Below are 16,905 nucleotides of genomic sequence, written 5' to 3' on the forward strand. Positions count from 1 at the left end.
TTGAATTCAAGGAAGAACAAAGATCAATATAATCAAGACCTGGAATGAGGATATATCTGAAAACTTCTGCCATATCATTTCTAAATATTAAGTCACTAAATTGAATGTGAAGTCAATGCTATGGGAAGACATAAAAAACAGCAGAGAATGATGGGATTTGGATTGAGTGTGATATATTCAAGGAGAAGATCATGATAACAGGTTGTTTGGAGGAGGTGAAAAGAATTCACAACAATTAAAGACATCAGCCATTAACACTGAGAAGGAAAAAACAAAATTTGACAGGGAATGTGGCTGGTTCTTTTTCTGGTTTTCATATCAGTGCTTTGAAAGAATCTGTACCAATGGAATTCTTGGGGTGGGAGTTCATTAATCATGCTTGCACCAAACATACCAGAGTCCATGCAGGAGAATACAAAGAATAAAATTCCTGAGCAAGCGAAAAGGACTGCTCAAGAAATGCATTCCCAGTTCTTCTGGGGTTTTCTGTTTTTTATAGAAAGTAGAGTGTGGAAAATTCTCTAACATTGTTTTGTTTTAAGCAAAGAAAACTCATAACCTTTTTGAGTTAGATCAGGCATGAAAAGTACATTTCATTTCATGGGTTACTTAGCACTGAGAGACAGTTGTTGTCTGGGGCTCTGTGTTGACTAAGACTCTGAAACTATCTGGATGATTGAAAAAGAGTGTTGATACCAATTAACATCTGTCACACGTGTGGATGATGAGGTATAGGGGGATAGGGAGGTGATGTGCACCATGTTTTTACCATAGGTAAGTGTGAAAATACAGTCAGATAGATCAGCTCCTCTTCATAGTTTCTCTGAAGAGCAGATTAAAGGATTGTGCCTTCATCAGCTACTAGATTGACTTTGAGTAAATGGTTTCATCTCTGTACACTGGATTTTCTCTTTCCTCCAGGAGAATGAAGTTTCTGTACTGGATGATCTGTGATGATCCTTTAAATTCTAAAACTGGCTGTCTAGGGGCGCCTGGGTGGCTCAGTGGGTTAATGCCTCTGCCTTCGGCTCAGATCATGATCCCGGGGTCCTGGAATCAAGCCCTGCAGTGGGCTCTCCGTTAAGCAGGGAGCCTGCTTCCTCCTCTCTCTCTCTCTCTGCCTGCCTCTCTGCCTACTTGTGATCTGTCAAATAAATAAATAAAATCTTTAAAAAAAATAAATAAAACTGGCTGTCTAGTAGTCAAAACTATAAATGCATTATGCATAGAACTGAGGGGTGTGTCTTAGTTTGGGTCCCCCCCCCCCAAGAGAACCTGAAACAGGATTCAAGTGCAAATGATCTAAATAGGGAAGTAAAAGATACTGATAGGGTGTGTTACCAAATCAGTTACCACTTGATCTCACTGGGAAAACTCAGAGTGAGTCTTACCTGGGAGGCAAGGTTGCTCCCTGGTTTTAAACGAACTGTCAATCATTGGATGAGGGCTTGAGCCAGTGGGAGGGTGGCTTAATTTACCTGCAATTTCTCTCTGTTGAGCCTGCAAGGAAAGCAGGCTTTGGCACTACAGAAAGTCTTCAGAGAAGAAATAACAATGGGAGGGGTGCCTGGGTGGATCGTTGGTTGAGCGTCAGACTCTTGATTTCAGCTCAGGTCATGATCTCAGGGTCATGGGATTAAACCCCAAATTGGGCTTAGCACTGAACCCGGAGCCTGCTTAAAATTTTCTTTCTTCTCCTGCTTCTTCTCTCTCTATTTCTAAAAAAAAAAAAAAAAAAAAAGGAAAGAAATAAAGACAGCTGGAAATACGACCAGAGTGCCCTTAAATTGTAAGAGCCAGGGGGCATGAGCAGGGTCTGCTAAGCTAGAATTGGGGAATAAGTAAAAGAGCTCACAGGCAACTGGAGTATTAAATACAGTTGATACTAAAAAAATTGTGGTAACAAATTATTTGCTTTTGAATCTTAAGGTTGGACTATGAGTTGAGTTAGGTGTGGAATCTAATAGCTATTTTCTGTTTGGAAACCTAAGAGGAAAGTCTACAGATAGCATTGCCTGGTCATTATTTTTACTGTTTTCTCCACAGTCAAAAGACCAAGTCAGCGGGAAAAACTGTCTTCCAGACGGAAATGTGATAGCCTCAGCCCAAACCACAGAAGGTCTAAACCTCGTATTAATGGCTGGAAATGTTACTAATTTCCAGGTAAGTGGCGCTATTCAGTAAATCCAACAAGAAACACTGGGGTCTGATTCACTCATTCTATGACTTAAGGTCACAACAGACCCCACAACAGACCACTTTGAATTTTATCTCACCCAGTTTGTGGTACAATCTAGTTGAGATAAAATTCCTTATCCTTATCTTAGAAACGAGGAAACTGAGGTCTTTTCACTACGCAGTTTGTTAAGTTGATTATTAAACTCTTTCATCCCTGTCAGGGTACCTAGTCTCACGATTGGATGGTGCCATATAAACTTTGGAGTCCTCTAACTCTTTGAGTTCCTTTCTCTATCCAACCAGTTTCCCAGCCTCCTCACACCCTCTCTCTTGTGTATTCCCTTTCATTTTCATTGTCCTTCAGCATCCCTAGTCGCCTCTCTTACCCTCCAGCCTGCCCTCTCCCTAGCTGTTTGATGTATGTTCATCAAGTGCTTCCTCCTGCCTGTATCAGAAAATCCAAAAAATAAGAGCTCTCAGAGTCTTCCACGGTCTGGCCCCAAATCTCTTTCTAGCCCTGTCTCTCACCATTAGCACTCTCTGTTAGCTAAACTGGACTACTTTCTGACCTTTCTCCTGTGTTTTCTCAAACATTCACCCACCCAGAATCCTTACTGCTTTCTTTCTCCCTGTCCCAGCTTCCTTCCTTATCTTTTTTTTCCCTAAGATTTTATTTATTCATTTGAGAGAGGGAGAGAGAGACACACAAACAAGAGACAGAGACAGAGAAAGCACAAGCAGGGGAAGAGGCAGAGGGAGAGGGAGAAGCAGACTCCCCTGAGCAGGGAGCCCAGTGTGGGACCTGAAGATCATGACCTGAGTGGAAAGAAGACGCTCAACTGACTGAGCCACCCAGGTGCCCCATCCCTTATCCTCTTTGTAAAAAGACTTTACTGAGCAGTCCAGTCTAAAGGATTCCTGCCGTATTTGAAGTTCTATAGCAATTACTAATTGTATTTTTTAACACAGAGTTTCTTTCGATTATCTTGAACTGATTTAAACATTAAGAATATTTTACTGTTTTACATGTTAATATATTACTTCCCCAAACTGTGTAGGAATCAGTAAGCAGAGAGTGAGGTGAAGGTGGGCTGGATCTTGTTTTTTTTTTTTTTCAAGCTCATTGACTTTTGTCCCTGTGGGGAACTTCTCAGGTCCTAAGATTAGTTTATGTTAAGTAACCTCATATAAGATGGAGGTGGACCCATGAGAGTGAGAAATGAAACTATTAAGTGGCCCAGTGACATAAAAACCTTTTAATTTACAATGAAGAAGTGCTCCCCAAGGAACCAAAATACGCAAAATCCACATGATCAAAGCATTCTCCCCTCCAAATTTGAATATAAAATCAGAATAAATGGAGTTGAATGAATTGAATACTTAATAGCTATTGGCATCAGGTCATGACCCCATCTCACCTCAGCAGGCATTGGAGAACTCTTGATACCCCTGGACAGGCTTGAGGGGACACTGCCTACCCTCACCTCAACGACTTTCCCTTATCTAGGCCTTCAGGGCTGATCAGACCCCACCCCATTACCCTTCAGACAGACCCATTCTTTCTTTAGGTATGTTAATAAAGTCAGAACAATTACTCTCAGTTCCTACCTGCCTAAAAGCAACTCTTTCTTCCAAGGTCTCTCTCAACATTCTGTGTTTTTGTCTCTGTCTGTCTCACTGTCTTCCTCTTTCTGCATCTACCTTTCATTCAGATTCTCCTTCTTTGTCTATGGTCTTTGGTTTGCTCATTTTCATAGCCCTACTCTGATTCATCACATGTTGACTTGACATTGGTGGGTGATGCATTTCCTTTATTTCTAAGTTTTGGGGCTCAACTCATTATGGTAACAATAGATTGTGAGCCCCCCAGGGTAGGGTTGACAGGTCAGTATGACAGACAAAACATGTCTTATGCATTATTCCACAATACTCGGCAAGTCGTAGGTGCTTAATAATTACTGATTCAATCTCTAACAAAATGTTGCTGTTTTCCTTAAGGCCCATGTGATTGTCAACACTGTTTCCCAGACACTTCAACTTGGAAATGGACCACTATCCCGGGCTATTTTGCAGAAAGCTGGTCCAAAGCTCCAGGAAGAGTTGTATGCTGTCAAGCAGGGAGCAGTGGAGAAAATAGGTAGCATATTCATAACAAGTGGCTGTAATCTGAACTGCCAAGCTGTCTTCCATGTCGTGGCACCAACTTGGGATAATGCAGCAGGGCGCTCTCAGCAGGTAGAGAAAATCCTTCATTCTCTACTTCATTGGTAGCTTTGGTAGTCTTCTGGCACTGTAGAGATCTGTAGTTCTCAAGCAAAGTGAATGTATTCCCCAGGGGACCTTTGGCTTGTTACATTGGTTACTGATCACTGGGAAGCGGGGGCCCGGGGTGCGCTAAATGTCCTACAATGTATACATCGGCCTCCACAACGCAAACTTTTCTGGACAAGGTTGAGAAGCCCTAGTATTGATTGGACCTTGTCCATTTATTGACATCTTTATTATGTTCTCTAAACAGTCCATCATAGCTACCAGTGATTTCAGAATAATTGACCCTTGAAAGTAGTAACCATCCTGGGGTTCCCCAGGAATGATATCTGAAGATTAGTGTAATCATCCTTCAGTATGACAACAAGATGCAGCCAAAGCTGTGGTGAAGAATGAGGGGTCATTGCTCTACTTTTGATGACTTCTCACCTTTACTCCCAACTCTCTTTTTTTAGAATATGAAAGTAATACAAGTATATTGCAGGAAATACAGAAAGTACAAAGATGAAAACAAAAATTATAATCCAGTCATCTGGAAATGAATGTGGTTAACATTTTATTGTATTCTCTTCAGGGCAATTTTATATTTTTTAGTTGGGATTCCCTTCCAGACATTTTTTTAATCCTGCTTTTTAAAAAATTAACAAACATTTATCCAATGTCCATAAACATTGCTTTTAATTGCAACAAGACACCATTGTTTATGTAGCCATTCCCATACTATTGGAGCCTCCTTCCTGCATGAATTGCAATTTCTCTGGAATATCCTCTCTCCATTCTGACTCCCTAGACCCAGACAAAGCCAGGAATAGCGGAAGAGACCTAGTCACAGTTGTTAGAGCCATAGCTCTTTCTCCTTTCTGCCAGCTTAAGCCCTAACTTAGATGAATGTATTTTGTACATTTCAGATCATGGCAAATATAATCAAGAAATGTTTGGCAACTGTAGAAGAGTTATCTTTTTCATCCATCGTATTTCCCATGATTGGAACAGGAAATTTGAGATTTCCTAAAGCTATTTTTGCTAACCTAATCCTTTCGGAATTGTTCGAATTTAGTAGCAGAAGCTGGCGGAAAGCCTTACAAAAAGTTTACTTGCTGGTACATCTAGGTGATGATGAAATCCAACAGGTATGGTTACATATCTCTTCTCATCATTCTGACAAGTGAACCTAAGTGCAACCAGATGTCTTTGTGGATCTGTAAATAATAATGTTTTCACTTCCCTGTCCATAAGTGTTGGTTGCTGTGGAGGGGTTGTCATAAGACTTTATGAGATAATGCTGATAACTCACACCGTCCTTCCTAGACAGGTTAACAAGACACAAGATAATTGTACTTAAATTCCTAGGAGGAAGCAGAAAGTCATTGGCATGAAAGTGGCCCAGACATTTTAACACTGACTGAATGAAGCCCAAGTTATGGCTCTGTTTATAGGGAAAAGACCAAATAAGAGAAACCTCAAGAATTTAAGGGTTTTATGGATAGAGCACAGCTCGTCTGTAGAAGTCTCTGAGGGTCTAAAGCTAGAAATAACAGTACAGTATTCAGTAGCAGAGAGGCAGTCAAAGCACATGAACTAAGCACTGAGCCCCCTACACCAGCCTTGTAAATGTTGACCTAGAGCTGGTTGGCCCAGTCTGAGTACCAAAATCTGGTTCTCATTCTTGAAAAGTTATATTGATTTTATAAATTGTGCATAGCTATAGCAAAAATGCAAACAATATAGAAGTGCAAAGAAGAAAAGTACAGCTAGGTTTAAATTCCGGTTTTGCCACTTAAAGGCTGAGGGAGGCCACCTCTCCGAATTTCGGTTTTATTGTGTGTCAAGTGAATGTGGCAAGAACATCTCTCAAACTCGATGTTGAAACTAAGAAAAGATGTATTTGACATGTTTTGTGTGGTGTCTAGCATGTAGCATGGCTTAAATCTGGTTGCAGAATTAGTTACTACCAGGGCACTTGGGTGGCTCAGTGGATTGAGCCGCTGCCTTCGACTCAGGTCATGATCTCGGGGTCCTGGGATCAAGCCCCACATTGGGCTCTCTGCTTAGCGGGGAGCCTGCTTCCTCCTCTCTCTCTCTGCCTGCTTCTCTGCCCACTTCTTTTTTTTTTTTTTTTAAAGATTTTATTTATTTATTTGAGAGAGAGAAAGTGAGAGAGAACATGAGCGAGGAGAAGGTCAGAGGGAGAAGCAGACTCCCCATGGAGCTGGGAGCCAGATTGTGGGACTTGATCCCGGGACTCCAGGATCATGACCTGAGCCGAAGGCAGTCGTCCAACCAACTGAGCCACCCAGGCGCCCCCCCCCCTTTTTTTTCTCTGCCCACTTCTGATCTCTGTCTGTCAAATAAATAAATAAAACATTAAAAAAAAAGAAGTAGTAGTTACTACCCTTTTGTTATCTGACTTTAAGGGCTATTGTTACAAATTATGAACATTAGCACTTTAAAAAGATAGCAAATATAAGGTTCTTTTCTGAATTCTTAGTTACTCTCAGGCATCTGGGATAGAATTGTGGTCTTCCCATGAAATAAAAGAAATCAGCACTGGTATTTATTGAGAAAATGCCTAGGTTCTATGGCAATCCTGTAATGAAAAAGTCTCTGGGTAAGAGGAAATCTAGGGAGAACTATTGTTTCTAATTGATGTCTGGTGATCAGTACTACAAAGAATTGGATTAATATATTTGCAGAACATTGTTGTAATCAGTAACTATATTTCTTTCTATTTCCAGGCATTTTTAGATGAATTCGCCAAAGGGTTATATGGAAATCCCAACAAGGACAGGATTCTCACAACTGAAGGTAACCAAGGTCTGGCAAAGTTGTTCTGCTCAGAAAATATTTTGCTCTGCCTAGTGGTTCTTCAGTGGTAGCTGACATCAATAGAAGGAGACAAAGCTAATTCACATGCGGGACAGATCAGTGATGAAGGAGATGTTAGAGCATGTTCCACTGTCTGAGCACACAAAGAATAAGTTATATGGATACGTGCTGCACACCCCGCAGACTCTAAGCCTAGGGTGGGTCATGTCCAGTGAGTCCAGAGAAAAGACCCAGAGACACCAATGGCGATACAGGTCTACTAGCAGAACTATGTGCAGGGAGTCCGGAGTGGCCAACTGGATACAGCCTCCACTGCCAGGATCTACACAAAGCAAGTTTTTATATCTTAGCTACTCACTCTAACAACTGTCAAGGGCCCGTCCCCCTCCTTGCACGGCCAGCGTTTCCAAGGAGATCAAGGCCTGCCTCTTGGACGGTCATCATTATAAGAGGGATGTACAGGGCTGGTCACCTCCCCCCATACCCAGCCCCTGACTTTGAACACTGAACGACACGCTTTTCTGCATGTTCTGCTTGGTGGGAATATAGAGGGAGGACGGGATCTCTACTTTCAAGACCGTGATTAACGGGGGCCTTTGGGGTATGCTTGCACAAACTAGCAATCCAACGTGTACCGTACCAGATGTGAACCAAATCTGGTAATGAGGCCAGAGTTTCTAAGATATGATAATGAAAGATAACTGAGGATGGAGGAGGGGGGCAGTGGCCTGGGGTGAGAGCGGTGACCATCCCCTGTGTGCTGCTTCACCTGCAGCAAGATTCTAGCATGAAGTGAAGGCCTACCTGGGGCTGCTGTGGGCTGAGTGCACAGAGGGGAACTCCCTGGACAGGCTGGGTCTGAAGCACTGCTGTTGCCTCCACATGCCATTGGCTCACGTGCTTATGATCAAGAAGCTGTGACCCTGCAGAGGTGACGGTGCTGGAGCCTGTCCACCACGCTGACCACGGGCAGCTGGGTCTTGCCCAGAGTTCATTCCACAGAGGGGTGGGTAGCTGAGAGCAGTGCCCCCCCCCCCACAGCCTCCTGGGCATGTGTCCTCCCGCTCTGAGGGAACCATCCAGTAAAGGTCCTGAAGAACCACACACCCACACACAGATAACTAAAATGTGGATGCACACTAAACTTCTCTGATTGCTTTTCTATATATATAATTTAATCTATACAGTGGCCTCCTGGGTGGGTGATTCTCTTGCCACTGCATCACATGGAAAAGGAGACTGAAAGGGACAAATAGAAAAGGCACAGCTAAGGTATAAAGCCTCAGAGCGGACAGTAACATTATGCCAACACTGTAAGGCTGATTTCCTCAGAGCAGCCTTGATCCTGTTATGCCAGCAAGATGCGAAGCCATAGGAGAGCTCCTATGTGAAGTTAGTGAGCTGTTATTTAACCTTGGATGGGGGCGCCTGGGTGGCTCAGTTGGCAGAGCATCTGACTCCTGATTTCAGCTCAGGTCATGATCTCAGGGTTGTAAGGTCGAGCCCCGTGTTGGACTCCATGCTGGTGCAGAGTCTGCTTGAGATCCTCTCCCTCTGCACCCTGCCCCTGGCCCCCTGCCCTGCTCCAACATGTGCATATGTGCTCTCTCTCTCTATCTCAAATAAACAAAAATAAATCTTTCCCCAAATAATTGAACAAATGACCTCCACACCGAGACCATTTCCCTTTTCTGCAAAATGGATATAAAAGAATCACCTGGAGGGACATACTTTCTGTCATAAGACAAGTAAATTCTGGAGACTAAATGCACAGCATAGAGCTGGAGTTAGTAATAATGTTCTGTATTTTCGAAGCTCACTAAGAGAGCAGATCCCGGGTGTTCTCACTACTCACACGTGCACGCGCGCACACACACACACTCCCTACACAAAATGGTAACTGTGGGAAATGATGGGTGTGCTGTGAGCCCAACTGGACAATCATTTCACAGCGTACGTTCACTCGAGAGACACATTGTACACCTTAAATATTTACATTTCTTATTTGTCGTAGCTCAAAAAAGCTTGAAAAAAAGTTTCCCAGAGACATGAGCATGACATGAGGGGATACTTGGCCCTCTGTCCTTCCTCATGCCTTTCTCATGAGGCGGCAGCAACTTTTGCAGACAAGCTGACGGTCCAGTCAGGTGTTCCTGCTTCATCCTCTCTGAGAAATTGATCCTCCTCCTGCCACGAAGCTTTATTTTTTAATTTCCTTAAAAAAGAAAACCCAACCAGGCACGGTACAGTTTGGGTTTATGTAGGTGGAAAGAAAGAAGACTGGGAAGAGAACAGTGGCCCCTTGTTGTTCATTCTCCAGCTACTCTTTCGTTTGCTTGCTTTTTTTTTCAGGGGCCTTCAGCCCTATCTCCAGCCCTGGAATCATTTCATATGGAATGAAAATTGGTGCAATTACTTTCCAGATTGCTACTGGAGATATTAGCAAAGAAAAGGCAGATGTGATTGTAAACTCAACGACAAGAACATTTAATCTGAAATCAGGTACTTTATTTAAGCCATGTACGTGATTGTAACTATTAACATGACTCATGTGTGGGAAGGAAATTGTGGCTAATGTTGCCCGAGTAGAAGAGTGTTGCCGGACATATGTAGGCCCTGGAATCAGAAAGACCTGGGTTTGAATCCCAGCTCTGCCACTTATCATTGTGTGGCTTCGGGACAATCACTTTATCCCCTCTGAGCCTCAGTTTCTCTGCCTGTCAAATGTTGATTTCCCAGAGGATTAGATGGAGCACAGCAATGTGAAGATGAGGTGGGAGCCATTCACTGGACTTAGTCTAGGTTAGCTCTTGTCCCCTTTCTAGCTCTGAACCATCAAAATTCCACACTTCTAATTTAATAAGTCTGTTTTATTTTTATTTATTTTATTTATTTATTTATTTATTTATTTATTTTTAGATTCCATCTTTTATTTTTATTTTTTTTACTTATTTTCAGCATAACAGTATTCATTATTTTTGCACCACACCCAGTGCTCCATGCAATCTGTGCCCTCTATAATACCCACCACCTGGTACCCCAATCTCCCACCCCCACCCCGCCACTTCAAACCCCTCAGATTGTTTTTCAGAGTCCATAGTCTCTCATGATTCACCTCCCCTTCCAATTTCCCCCAACTCCCTTCTCCTCTCTAATAATAAGTTTGTTTTATTTTTATTTCCCTTTCTATATAACTGAGTTGGCACTCATATCTCACTTCTTATAATCTTCCTTATGTTACACTGACCCAGAAATGAAATTCAACCCCTTTTTCTTGATTTTTGCTGGAATGTCTGAGCGCCTCCAGTGAAGGAGCGTCTTTGAGCATGTCCTCCCCACGTGTCTGTTTGTGTATAACTTGCATACATGTACTCTCATGCGAATATATTTTTATTACAAAGTATTAAATTTTAAATTAAAAGGGTAAGATAAAACATAAGTAGAAAGAGAAGTTTCAGTATTTTCTAAGCTGCAAAATACTATAGCATTTACTATGTAGAAAGTGACTATGTAGACTCTCCATCCAATGTATTGGTCATTCACAAATGCAGACATAAAGGACATTCAATTATGTAAAATGTGACAGATTGAACATAGGCATTTTTACCTGCCTTCTTTTAAAATTCCATGAAAGCAACAGTAAAGGAAATAAAAGGGTGTAAACCCAAAAGGAAAAAGAGAGCTGGAGGAAAACCAATAATGAACAAGACACAGCAGTGTATTTTTAGAATATGAGAAGAAGCTAGCCAAAAACTTAGAATATGCAGGAGAGAATGGTAGTCCCTAGAGACACAGAAGTTGGAGCATCAGGTACCTGGGAAGGCAGGGGACAAGGAAAATATGGAAACAGAATCAGATACAATTCTGTATGAGCAACACTTAGACCCATTTATTCTATTCTCCATCCATCTGGTGCCCCAGTAATTTCCCTTGGTCTTCCCTGGCCAGAGATGGGAGGTTTATTCTGTAGGGAAACCAACCAGAGAGATTCTGGACTTAGAACAGCAGGTGAGATGAGAGTGGGAGCTAGACAGGGCTCAAGTGAAAGCTTCCGTACTGAGCAGTGAGGTCCAGCCCTGTCCCCGTGCAGCTCCCGGAATGGCAGACGGGTTTATGCCCTCTGAGATTGGAGGATCCTTCTGGAGAGAAACCAGCTGCCCTGAAGTCTAGTATTTACCACCTGCTTACCTTACACTAAAGCCTCCTGGTCAGCACGCCTCCTTTCAGGGCGCTCCCACACTCACTCTGAATAGGAATGGCCTGGTGAGTGTCACCTGATAATTGAGGAAAATCTCCATTCTTGCAAAGTCAGAGACCAAAACAAATGCCCCCAAAAAGGTATTTCTTAAAAAGAGACAATTCAGTGGCTCAGTGGGTTAAGCCTCTGCCTTCGGTTCAGGTCATGATCTCAGGGTCCTGGGATCGAGTCCCACACCGTGCTCTCTGCTCGGCAGGGAGCCTGCTTCCTCCTCTCTCTCTCTGCCTGCTTGTGATCTCTGTCAAATAAATAAATAAAATCTTAAAAAAAAGAGAGACAATTCATAACATACATATATAATCAAGGAGACCTAGATAGATGATAGGTAGATAAATAGATAGAGGATAGATTGATCTTTATAATGATTAAATAACTAAAAATTATTCAATGCTTTGAGTGGGCCAGATTCTGCACGAAGCATCTTTTATCCATTGTCTCTTTCAATGTTCAAATAACCCATGGTAGGGGAGTAGTGTGCCAGACTCTATAATAGTTGCGGAACTGACTAGGTCCATGTTAGCCAGTAAGTGGCAGAGGCGACCCTAACTTAGGTTGTCACATGCATAGGCTATGCTTTCAACCACTCAACCCTGCCGTCACCAGCAATAACCAGGTGGTGAAGCTCCAGCCTCGACCGGAAGATTCACAGGACTGAAAGCAGCCAGCTGTGTGTCTACCTGTGAAAAAATAACACAAAAACCACAGAACTTCTGTGAAATGCTCAGTGGTGTTTCAGTTTTGAGCTCCATGCTTCTCATTAGTATCTGAACTTTCATTTTTATGTTTTTCAACTTTATGAAATAATAAGGGTAGAATGCAAAAAATTGCAAATAACTGCAAAAATATCTCTGTACAGATAGAGCCTGTAGAGCTCCAGACACAGGGGACTGTCCACTATTGGGCAGTTCCCTCACGCTGTAGTTCAGAGTGTTTATTACTCAGCCTGAATGAAACTTGCTATGGAAACGGTGGTTTTTTCTGTGGGGGCCATCAATGAATTATGCACAAAGGGGTGAGCTGGACAAAAGTCTAATGTACAAAAGCTATAATCATGCATTGCATTTGAACTAATGCTTTTTATTTTAACTAATTTAAATTTATTTTAATTTCATTAATTAAATATTACATTTAATTAACTTAAAATAAGTTTAATTTATTTTAATTAATTTTAACTTAATGTTTTTTTCTCACTTAGGGGTGTCAAAAGCAATTTTAGAAGGTGCCGGACCAGCTGTGGAAAATGAATGTGTTGTACTAGGTATGGTTACATGCTACTTTTGGTTACAACCCCTAGGAGATTAGAGGGCTGAGAAGACTGTAATAGGACCTACAGAAGGAGGAAGTGGTGAGCACTTTGGAAAGAGGTGGATTCTCTGGGAGAGCAGATCCAGGGGGTGTGACTCTATGGCTTTGGGGAGTAATCCTTCCTTTCACCATCCCACCTGTCTTTTCCTAACTATTAAACAGAGCCTAGGCCTGGCTCCTAGTAGTCCAGCCTCCACCACTTACTGAGGGATCCTGAGCCTGCCATCTCATCTATAAGAGCTTTTTTTCTCTTATCTGTGAGCTGGTTCTGGGTTCTGGTTGGGGTTAACCAGGCAGGGGTATGGTAATGGTTTCCCCGCAGGTGGGTGTGAGCATCAGGACAAGGAACAGGACAAGTTGCCTAAAGTGCTATATAAGTCATCTTTCTCTTTCCTCAACCTTGTTCTACTTATGATAGGACATCGTCTACCTGACATGAGTCAGGGTGGAACCTGGGTGGGTATGAGGTGTTCTTAGACACCAATTCTCCAGTTCTTTTTTTTTTTTTTTTTCAATTCTCCAATTCTTGTACACCACCAAATGCATTACTTTTCTCTCCTTGAAAAACGAATCTAGCCGAATAAGCATAGGCATTGCTCTTCTGGACAACAATTTGGGGGTTAAGAGGTCTGGACATTGACTGCTTGGGTTCAAATCCCAGGCAATCTTTGCTGTGGACCTTACCTTTCTGAGCTTCTGTTGAATCTGTGAAATGGACAAAATAGTACCAATAGCCTTGTTTTGAGGATTGAGTAGACCAAAGGAGGTAGAGTGCTTTTGAATAGCACCCCACATATTCTACAATGTCGTTGTCGAGTTAAAGAATCCTGATTGTACAGAAAATGAGCCTGGCACAGTCCCAGCAAGTGAAACCAGCTAGATGGAGGGAGGCTGGACTTGTTCAGAAATCATCACAGCTTTCTACAACGGCAGCTGCTTTCATGGCTCGGTGATCCTCTTGCCGCTTCCTGTAAGTAACTGCTGTGTGTTTCCTTTTCTTCCCTGTTCAAGCTGCACAGCCTCACAGAGATTTTATAGTTACACAAGGTGGAAACTTGATGTGCAAGATAATAATCCATGTTCTTGGGGAAAATGATGTCAGGAAAACGGTCTCCACTGTTCTAGAAGAGTGTGAGCAGAGGAAGTACACTTCTGTTTCCCTTCCGGCCATCGGAACAGGTTTGTAGCCTCTCATCAATCCAAGATTCTGAATCATCCACATTCCTTTAGACTTTGCCTCACTGTTAGTGAATTCATTGCTGAGTCCAGGCAGCGATAGTGATGTAAATCAGAGAGTCCACCAACTTGCAGACCCGGAGGGCCATCTCTGGGGCCTATGCCTCTTTAATACATCTTTATTCTTTATTGTATGTTCCCCAGGTATCTTTGCATGTTTGGCCCTTAACGCCATGGTGTTCTTACTGTTCATGTTTTTCCTTTGGGTGATTTGTTTGCTCTTACTGTATCTGTTACCCTTTTTGCACTGACTTTCGGATCAGCATTTCTCCTTCCCCCGGATCTCCTCTGGCAGATTTCTGTTACCAGAGACTTTATGGCAGAATCCAAACTCATCCTCATCATCCCTTACAAACAGCCACCTTTCCCGAGTTGTCCCATTTTCTGATCTCCTCCTTCGGTGGTACCACGATGCTCTGGCTATCCTGCCAGCTTGCTTCTTTGTGCCCCCAGACCCTACACTCAGCACATTCTACTTAGTCTTCTCCCAGGGGTTATTCAGTGTCAGCCTTGCTTCTGGTTTCCAAACCTTTAATATGTCCGCTATTGGGTTGACTGCAGCATCTCCTACTGGCTCTCATTCATGCATTTATTAGATTGAAAGGCTGTTTCCCAGGCCTGCTGCAAGTTCCAAGGCATAAAGCCATGAGTAGGGTGCAGTTGCTTTCCTTAAGCAAGAAGCTCGGGTCCATCCTACTCCCAGTTTCTAGGAAAACTTTTCCTCCTCATCTCTATCATAGCATACAAGAAGTTGCTCTTAGTTGAAGGTGATGCTAATGACCAGTTCCCTGATTCATTCATGCTCAGTCACGCAAGCTTTTTAAAAGGGCCTGGGAGGGCCCTAACAATGCCATCACATGATCGTATGATTCATAAAGTTTCAAAAGTAAGATTTTTTAACCTCTGTGGGTCAGCATCGCTGTTTCTTCTCACTTTGACTTCTCAGACTTTTCCTGACACTGAGCATTGGAAAGGCTGCGAGCATTTTTGGAATATAGCTAAGGAAAGTTGATGTAGGAATACGGTTTTTCAAAATTTCAAAATTTATACTTTATTGTGATTTCTTTTTTGATTATAAATAGTCCCTTTTATATATAGTTTTATGTTTTTATTTTGTGTTCTTTTTCTGAGATGTATAAATTTTAAACCCTTTAAAACCTAGACCCACCCATGACTCTTAGTTTCCCCATTTTGCAGATAAGAATTTGAAGTATTAGTGTACAAGGTCACATAGCTAGTCAGCAACATATCGAGGATCAAACCCAGGCAGCATGGTCTGTACATTTCAAACTTTACATTGTTTTTTTATGTTACACTTTTTTTTTATTACCATTATGCTCTTAATTACGATACTGTTAGCTGCCACATTCTTATCTCTATGAGCTATTACTTCTATTATCACCGCAATTGTATAAAATTGAGTAAATTGAAGTTTGGAGGTGTTGTGGGCTGAGTTATGTTCTCCCTGCCAAATTCGTATGTTGAAGCTGTGATTCCCAGTACCTCAGAATGTAACTATATTTGATGAGAGATTCTTTCAAGAGATAATTAAGTTAAAATGAGGTCATGAGGGTGGTCCCTAATCCAATATGACCAGTGTCCTTGTTAGTTGGGAGATTAGAACATCCACGGATACAGAGAGAAGACCATATGAAGACATAAGGAAAAGACAGCCATCTACAAGTCTCAGAGAACTCAAATCAGTCTTTCCAAAACCTCAATATCAGACTTCTAGCCTCCAGAATTGTGAGAAAATACATTTGTGTTGCCTAAGCCACCAATTACAGCAGTTTGTTATCATCCCTAGCCAACTGGTATGAGAGGAATTGAATGACTTAGCCAAGATCCCACAGCTAATCACTGGAGAGCCAGGACATGAACCCAGTTTTTCTGCACCCGGATCACATGGTCTGTTCTCTGTGCTGCCAGTGCCCTACAGTTCAAGACCAGCAGGAGCACACACTATGAGGAACCATGCAGCATCTCACCAAGAGGTCATTAAGGACTATTAGTAGATCTGAGCTTGTGCTGGGTAACTTTGTGGTAGTCTCAAGTACATGGGGTTTTGCTCTGGATTGGATTCTTTGAGGAAGCAGGCATGGTTCTATGATTGGGTATCTTACCTGGAAGAGGCAAAGAAAATGGCCAAAGTTGTGATTATTAATGAAGCAGCACTTGCTCCTACTAGTGAAGATGGGGAATGTTTGGCCATTTTTGTGGTTTGGATAGTGTTCATGTTTTGGCCTGTGGTCAGACATGATTATTCAGTGGTTGTGCTGGGCTAAATTGATCATAGCCACAGAGTGGTTACATCAGATGATATTCTATGAAATTGTTTGTGTTCAGCCAGAGGACACGAACACCCAGCTAGGAGTGCCAGATCCATTTCTGCTGTCGGGCTGCTTGCTTCTGCCTCAACACCAAAACCCATGTTTGCCAGATTTCATCACTTGACTAACACCAGCTAAAGCTTCTTTTGGTCACTTAAAAAAATGTTTCTTTTTCAGGAAATGCTGGAAAAAACCCAGCCACAGTTGCTGATGATATGATCAGTGCTGTTATAGACTTCGCACGGAAACATCCCATCCCATCATTACGGAGAGTTAAAGTTGTCATCTTTCTATTGGAATTGCTACATGTATTCTATGACAACATGAAAAAGAGAGAGAAGTCCACGTCACCTGTCCTTCAGCCCACACGCTTCGAGACTGCATGTAAATGATCTTCTTCAGAAAATCATGGGGTTATCTCTCCTATCCCTTAGCAAATGTGTAGCTATTAATGCTCATTGTTTTATCAGTTTTAGGATTCTACAGATAGCCTCCTATAATATG

The 16,905-nt window shown here is 42.3% G+C and overlaps 1 protein-coding gene across 2 annotated transcripts in view; it reads left to right on the forward strand.

The window, feature by feature from the left end:
• PARP15 (poly(ADP-ribose) polymerase family member 15) overlaps positions 1–16,905 on the forward strand; it is a 47,040-nt gene that overhangs the window by 19,338 nt on the left and 10,797 nt on the right. Inside the window, exons 2-9 of one of the 2 annotated variants that reach the window (XM_059391065.1) lie at positions 2,047–2,163; positions 4,177–4,413; positions 5,355–5,576; positions 7,182–7,260; positions 9,625–9,774; positions 12,726–12,788; positions 13,847–14,014; positions 16,579–16,785. In XM_059391065.1, coding sequence (XP_059247048.1) covers positions 2,047–2,163; positions 4,177–4,413; positions 5,355–5,576; positions 7,182–7,260; positions 9,625–9,774; positions 12,726–12,788; positions 13,847–14,014; positions 16,579–16,785 — 1,243 coding nt within the window. The remainder of the gene's footprint in view (positions 1–2,046; positions 2,164–4,176; positions 4,414–5,354; positions 5,577–7,181; positions 7,261–9,624; positions 9,775–12,725; positions 12,789–13,846; positions 14,015–16,578; positions 16,786–16,905) is intronic. The other variant, XM_059391066.1, reaches the window with a different exon arrangement.

The sequence above is a fragment of the Mustela nigripes genome, chromosome 2, assembly GCF_022355385.1.
Source record: "Mustela nigripes isolate SB6536 chromosome 2, MUSNIG.SB6536, whole genome shotgun sequence".
In the NCBI taxonomy this organism is placed as follows: domain Eukaryota; kingdom Metazoa; phylum Chordata; class Mammalia; order Carnivora; family Mustelidae; genus Mustela; species Mustela nigripes.